This window comes from Orycteropus afer, unplaced genomic scaffold (assembly GCF_000298275.1).
Source record: "Orycteropus afer afer isolate SDZICR_OR568_19922 unplaced genomic scaffold, OryAfe1.0 scaffold00474, whole genome shotgun sequence".
Taxonomy (NCBI): domain Eukaryota; kingdom Metazoa; phylum Chordata; class Mammalia; order Tubulidentata; family Orycteropodidae; genus Orycteropus; species Orycteropus afer.
This window is the reverse complement of record NW_006922061.1, coordinates 547,738-555,030: the sequence shown is the minus strand read 5'-3', so window position 1 is coordinate 555,030 and position 7,293 is coordinate 547,738. Positions and strand designations below refer to the sequence as shown.

Below are 7,293 nucleotides of genomic sequence, written 5' to 3'. Positions count from 1 at the left end.
GTAGGTTGTTTCCATCTTTTTGCTATTGTAAATAATGCTGCGATGAACATGAGTGTGCATATATCTGTTCCTGTCCTGGCACTCACCTCTCTAGGATATATACCTAGTAATGGGATTGCTGGGTCAAATGGTATCTCCAATTCCAGCTTTCTAAGGAATCACTATATTGCTTTCCACAGTGTTTTTATTACTTCAAGGCCCCACCAGCAGTGTACGAGAGTCCCAATCTCTCCACATCCCCTCCAGCATTTGTTATTTTCTGTCTTATCGAACCTTGGCATCAGTGCTGGGGTGAGATGGTAGCTCATCGTTGTTTTGATTTGCATCTCTCTGATGGCCAATGATTGTGAGCATCTCTTCATGTATTAGCTAAACACCTGAGTGTCCTCCTTGGTGAAGTGTCTATTTATGTTTTCTGCCCATTTTTCAATTGGATTGTTAATTCCTTTGGTATTGAGGTGTTGGAGTTTTCTATAAATCTCAGAGGTAAGTCTCTTGCCAGATGTGTTAGACTGGGTTCTCTAGAGAAACAAAAACCAGCAAAGCTTATATATAGAGAGAGAGAGAAAGAGAGAGAGAAATTTATCTTAGGAAAATGGCTCACAAACATATAGAAGCCGGCAAGTCCAAAGTCCCTGGAGGAAATGTCGGGCTGGAGGCAGCCTTAGCTTCTGCAACCACAGGGGGCCGAGAAATTCAAGGCTGGCAGGTAGTACACTGGTTGTTGACTCCAATGGAAGACAAATCCAAGATCTCCCGGCCAAGCTGTGGGCTGCTCACTCATGGAAGGTTGTAGTCAGCACACCAGGGACCCGATCCACAGAAGAATGTCTCTCTTTCCAGGATGTCCCTGGATATCCTGGAAGAAGGCCACATGCCTAGGGAAACTCCCCTTGGGCAGATTGGCCACTCAGAATACAGTCATCTGATCCCATTATGGGAACAACCACACAGAACTGGGGTCCAGCCAAGTTGACACCCAGCTCCAACTATCACACCAGATATGTGATTATCAGCAAATATGAATTTATTGCTGTCATTTTTGTTATGTGCTTTTTCGTGGTGTCGATATCTTTGTTCCATATAATTTTCTATGCTGAGCTTGTTTTGTTTATGAATCATGTTATCACTTCCTTTGTTGCTGTTGTTTTAGTGTTTGCTAAATATTTGTGCTGGTCCTCTTTTTTATTTTGATGTGAAAATTTATCATTTTTCTATGAGGTTAGATTTAGAGTTTTCCCAAGTTTAGAATAGTCCATTCTATCTTGTAGTTGTCTTGACTTCCCTACCATCTAGAAGTTCTGTAACAACACAGTCTTTTCCTTCTTTTTAGTTTGTAGTTGTCCTCATTTGTCAGTTGATGTCTCTGGTTCCCTGTTTATAATCTTGTAGGCTTATTTACTTTGGATACTTCCATAACTGTGTTGGTTTCTGCATTACATCATCATGTGGGTTAATGGTCAGTAGTTGTTTGCTGTTGTTGGTTCTCTGTCCAAAGGACTCCCTTTAGCATCTCTTGTACGATTGGTCTGGTTTTAACAAATTCCCTTAATTTCTGCTTATCTGGAAATATCTCAATTTCACTGATATTTAAGGGGCAGTTTTGCTGGGTACATAATTCTTGGTTGGAAATCTTTCTCATTCAGAGTTTAATATATAACATCCTATTGTCTTCTGGCCTGCATGGTTTCTGCTGAGAAATCTAAGCATAGTCTTAGTGGTTGCCCCTTGTAGGTAGCTTTTCCTTCTTCCCATGCTGCTCTCATGATTCTTTCTTTGTCTTTGGTTTTGGTGACTTTGATGATGATATGTCTTGGTGTTTTTCTTTTGGGGTCTCTCCTGTTTGGGGTTTGTTGGACTTCCTGAATGGATATATTCTCATCTTTCATCATACCAAGAAAATTCTCTTCTTATACATTTTTGACATTTTCTGTGTTGCTTTGTCTCTTCCTGTTCTGGAATTCCAATTACATGTAGATTATTCCTTTTTATGGTATCCCACATGAACTTTAGGCTTTCTTCATTTTGTCTTGATCTTTTTTCTGATTGATCCCTTTCCAAAGAAGTGTTCAGGTATTTGCCTTCTATCTCAGTAATTCTGTCTTCCATTGATTGATTTCTGCTCTTTGCCCATTCAATATCTTATCTATTTCTGAAAATTTAGTATTAATCTTCTGGATTTCTGTGTGATTTTGTATCATTTCTAATTTTTCACTTATTTTGTCATTTTGTCCTTGTATTTTCTTTCGAAGTTGTTCTAGGGTTTTCTCTGTATTTTCCTTGATCTGTCTCTCAATTCTTTGAAGATACTAAATATAATTCTTTTGAATTCCTTATCTGGGATTTCCAATGCTGCATCTTCCTCAGGGATGTGTTCTGGGTCTGTATCCTGGTCCCTTGTTTCTCCTGATTTATCTTGCTTCTTTGTGTGGACTGTGATGCTCTGTTGTCTCCGAGGCATTGTGATGTTTTTGTGTTTATATTTAATTGGTGATTGTATGTTGGAGTGACTTGCCCATGATTTTTGTTTTCTTTGTATGTTATCTACACAAGCAGGGTACTGTGCTGTGGTCCTCTATTCACTGGTTGACAGCGCTTATACACTCACCACCTGTCTTCTTTCCTGTTGTCAGCCTCTTATATGTCCCTGCCAACCTTGGCTAACAGAGCCTATTCCTAAGTCCTGTTTTCGTTTAGGTTTTCCCACTAGTTGGTTCCTGATCCACTTTTGTATAGCTCCTTTCAAAGCTCAGGGCTCCAGGATTATCTTCTGTATCTCTGTCAATTGGTTTTTCTTCTCTTTGTTGAAGAGGGTCTATGTTGCTTGTCTGCTTATTCTTCCATCTTACTGGAAGTCCTCTTCATTTTGTTTTGATCTTTTTCCTGATTGATCCCTTTCCAAAGTAGTATTGAGGTATTTGTCTTCAGCCTCATTAATTCTGTCTTTCATTGATTCAATTCTACTCCTTTGTCCATTCAATGTATTATTTATTTATGAAAATTCAGTATTAATCTTCTGGATTTCTATCTGTAGATTTTGTATCATTTCTGATTTTTCATTTATTTTACTATTTTGTTCCTGTAGTGTCCTTTGAAATTGTTCTAGGGTATTCTCTAGTTTTGTCAGTGTTTTCCTTGATCTGTGTCTTAATCCATTGAAGGTACCTAAATATGAATCATTTGAATTCCTTACCCGGGCATTCCAATGATGCTTCTCCTCAGGGATGTGTTCTGGGTCTGTTTCCTGGTTCCTTGTTTCTCTTGCTTCTTTGTGTAGACTGTGATGCTCTGTTATCTCTGAGACACTGTGAAGTTTTTGTGTTTATATTTAATTGGTGATTGTATGTTGGAGTGACTTGCCCATGATTTTTATTTTCTTTGAAGGTTATCTACATAAGCAGGGTACAGTGCTCCTCTATTTGCTAGTTGCCAGCACATGTACACTCACCACCTGTTTCCTTTCCTGTTGTCAGCTTCCTGTATGTCCATGCTGCCCTTGGCAAACGGAGCCTATTCTTAGATCCCTGGAATCCAAATGAGAATGCTGTCACCTTAATATCCAAAATGACCACCGCTTGTAAATATTTAAAATGCTGTGCCCTCGGTCACTTTAAATACCCAAGTCATCACTTTTAAACAATCAAATGGCTGTGTCCTCCAGACAGCTGAAAGTCTGCAGCTCAGGTTGTCTCCCTCCTTGTTCTTTCCCTTCCTAGCCATTGGCCATCAGCACAGTCATTCCTGCAGCCCTTGGCAACCAGGGCTGATCTGTAGGTCAGTTCTCAGGTCCCAACACCACTTGGAAATATTCAGGCTGTTGGTGCTGTCAGAGTAGCTGACAGTCCACAGCTCTGTCCATCTCTGTACTCACTGTTTTCATTCAGGTTTTTCTACTAGTTGGTGCCTAATCCACTTCTGTATACTTCCTTTCAAAGCTCTGGCTCCAGGATTATCTTCAGTATCTCTGTCAGTTGGTTTCTCTTCTCTGTTGAAGAGGGTCTGTGTAGCTTGTCTGCCCATTCCACCATCTTACTGAAGTCTAGATTGGGTTTTAATAAAAACAAAGTAGTGGGCTCAATTCATTCAAGGTCTGATTTGAGAGTAGAAAAATGAGTCTCCCTTGGGAGGGAGCCAAGAGTCATTTGGTATTAGAAAGCAATAAAGGATAATGATTCTACTCTGGGTGGGCAGAGATGATGTACGTTTACCAGTTCCTTTGGTGTAAATTAGTCTGCCTTGGTTGATTTCCTGGGATCACTGAATGAGGAGTTGAAAAGAGATGTGCAGCAATGTACCATGTACAGTATTCACACCATGCAGATGCAGTGGCCATAAGTAACCTCAGAATGTGAATGTAAAATATAGTAAAGTAATTAGGAAACAAATGACTTTTGATTATGTATTATCTTTATTTTTAATATAATTTATGTCATTTTAAAAGTTCAGATAAGGAGTTCCTGAATTAAACACTTTACTAGTAGCCAAAAGTTTGGTGATTCTAACCCACTTAGAGGTGCCTTAGAAGACAAGCCTGGTAATCTGCTTCCAAAAGGTCACAGCTGTGAAAACACTATGGCCCAGTTCTACTCTATACAAATGGGCTTTCCATGAGTCTGAATTGAGTTGGCAGCTGACAACAACTAACAACAGCAACAAGTTTAAATAATTTTTAATAAAAGCTGTGTTTCACAACTAACTTGCAGAGCTCCTAAAAAATGAACAATTGTCTCTTCCAGTAGGTCCTGAATACTGTTTTCCTTTGGTGAGGGCTTGCCTGTATGTACCTCATGCCCCTGGTTTGGCCTCATTCTTCCCTTACCCCCAGGTGAAGGTACAGGAGTGCAAGCAGATGACAATCTCAGAGTTTGAGAAGTTCCGGAAGCTCCTGGCTGAGGAGGAACTGCAGGTCCTGGAGAAACTGGAGGAAGAGGAAGTGGCAATGATGCAGGTGCTGAGGCAGGAGGAGCACACCCTGACTGGGCAGAGCCATGCCGTGGAGGAGCTTATCTCTGAGCTGGAGGGGCGCAGTAAGCTCCCTGCCTTGGGGCTGCTCCAGGTGATACTTCTGCCCTAGGCTGGGGGTGGAGGGTGGAAAGAAAAAAGATAGATGTGAGGAGCTTGGCTTCAGCCCTTGGCAGGAAGCACCTTTGTGGTTCTGGCCCTGAGAAGCATGGGAGAAGGGCTTCACTATGGATCTGGAAAGGAGGTGCACGGCCTGGCTGTGGTCAGTTGTTCTATGGTTGTATCCTCCTCCTCTGGCCACAGAGCCTTCCCAGAGTCTGATCTCAGATGGTGGAATGGTGTGTCACAAACAGAGGCAGCTCTTGTGTCCTCAGCCCTGTGCCCTTCCCTGGTGGCTACGCTCCCCTCCCTGCATGTGACAGACCCTGAGCAGAGACTTCCAGCCACCCATGACCCCAACTCTGAACTTTGTGTGATGGAACAAAATAACAGAAGCTGAGACAGCTACCTTCCCAGCATTTCACATGATTCAGATTTTACTTATGGATGATTCTGTATGATTCTCTAAACTGGTTTTAGAAAAATTATTTTTATATAAGAACCTTTAAATTATTAAGATATAATAATAAATAATAAGAATAAAATAATAAATAATAAAATTTTTTGTTGCCTAGGTGGGGCAAATGGTTAAGTGCTTAACTAACTAACTAAAGATTGCTGGTATGAACCCACCCAGAGGTCTGGCAGTCTGCTTCAGAAAGGTCACAGCTGAGAAATCCATATGGAGCAGTTCTGCTGTGCACACGAGATTGCCGTGAATCAACTCAAAGGCAACAACAATAATCTTTTACTGCACAACTGGTGACATGCTTTTGTGACTCATGTTCATATAGATGTGAACTCAAGCTGTGGGTTTGACCAAGATTGCTTAGAGGGAGAGTGAGGTAACCTAAGGAAGGCCATGTTGTTGTTGTTGTGTTTGCCATCGAGTCGGATCCGAGTCATAGCGACCCCTCCTTGGGTTTCCGAGGCAGTATCACTATGAAAGTAGATTGCCCAACCTTCCTTCCGAGGAGTGACTGGTGGGTTTGAACTGCCAGCCTTCTGGTTTGCAGTCAAATGCTTTAGGCACTTTGCCACCAGAGCTCCCAAGGAAGGCCATGTTAGGGCTAAGAAATGGATCCTATACACAGAGAGCTGAGGCATAATCGGGAGAAATCAGTGGAAAACAAACAGCTATCAGGGGAAAAGCATTATAAGGATAGGAAGGGGTGTCAAGCATCACTGAATGCTCCAGAAAGATAAGGACTGAAAACTGTCACTCAGTTTACAGTGTGAAGGCAAGAGCTGTTTTGGTTGAGCAAGGGGAAGGGAAGTCAGGCTAGAGCAGCTTAGGTATGAATGGATGGTGGAAGAAATAGAGATGAGAATGAGAAATTCATGCAAGATATTTAACTTTGAAGGGGAGGAAGGAGAGCAGTTGGATGGGAGGAAGGGTGGTAGGACACAAATGAGGTGGTGTCTGCAGAAGCTTCTCATGCTCTAGAGGCCAGGAGAACGGTGGTGATGGACTTGACTGTTCTCTCCATTAACCCAGTATTTCTGTCTTCTCCATAGGGTCTAGGCGAGATTCTGAGCAGGTATGTTGTTCATGGGAGCCGAAGGGTATTCTTAAAACAAGTGGTCTCTGCATTTTCGTGGGCAAAGCATTAATAGGCCCTGTGCTTCTTCTAGGGTTAAACATCTGGAGCTACATCCCCCAAAGCCCATTTCCATGGACATAAAGACTGTGTGCAGAGTTCCAGGGCTGATGGAGACACTGCGGAGATTCCAGGGTAAGGGGTGCATAGGGAGTATTTTAAGGTTCTCTCGTTGGTGGAAACAGATAAGCACTCTTCTGCTAACTAGAAGGTGGACACTTTGAACCCAGCCAGGGGCACCTAGGAGGACAGGCCTGGCAAACTGCTTCCAAAGGTCATAGCCTTGAAAACTGTATGGAACAGTTCTATTCTTAACACATGGTGTCATCACAAGTTGGAGTTGTCTTGATGGCAGCTAACAACAACAGTAGCAAGAGTGTACTTTAAGACGCGAGAGGTTTCAGATACTATGATTCCAGAGCAAGTAGCTGGGCCTCTTTGTGCAGTGAGTCTCTAAGGAATATTTCCTAAAGATCACAGCTTTGACCTTAAAGGTTGGCCATCTTCCAAGGTACAAGGTCCAGGGAAACCCTTTTTTCCCTCCTTTCACTTTCCTCTGGCATAGTGCCTAAGGTGTTTGACTGCTAACCTGAAGGCTGGTGGTTCAAACCCACCATCCACTCAGAAGGAA

At 42.2% G+C, this 7,293-nt stretch overlaps 1 protein-coding gene across 1 annotated transcript in view; it reads left to right on the top strand.

Moving 5' to 3' along the window:
- The window catches only part of LOC103209038 (E3 ubiquitin-protein ligase TRIM11-like), a 31,424-nt gene that overhangs the window by 22,031 nt on the left and 2,100 nt on the right, over positions 1 to 7,293 (top strand). The window contains exons 3-5 of the mRNA XM_042782812.1: positions 4,826 to 5,056; positions 6,580 to 6,602; positions 6,697 to 6,797. Of these exons, the coding sequence (XP_042638746.1) occupies positions 4,826 to 5,056; positions 6,580 to 6,602; positions 6,697 to 6,797 (355 nt within the window). The remainder of the gene's footprint in view (positions 1 to 4,825; positions 5,057 to 6,579; positions 6,603 to 6,696; positions 6,798 to 7,293) is intronic.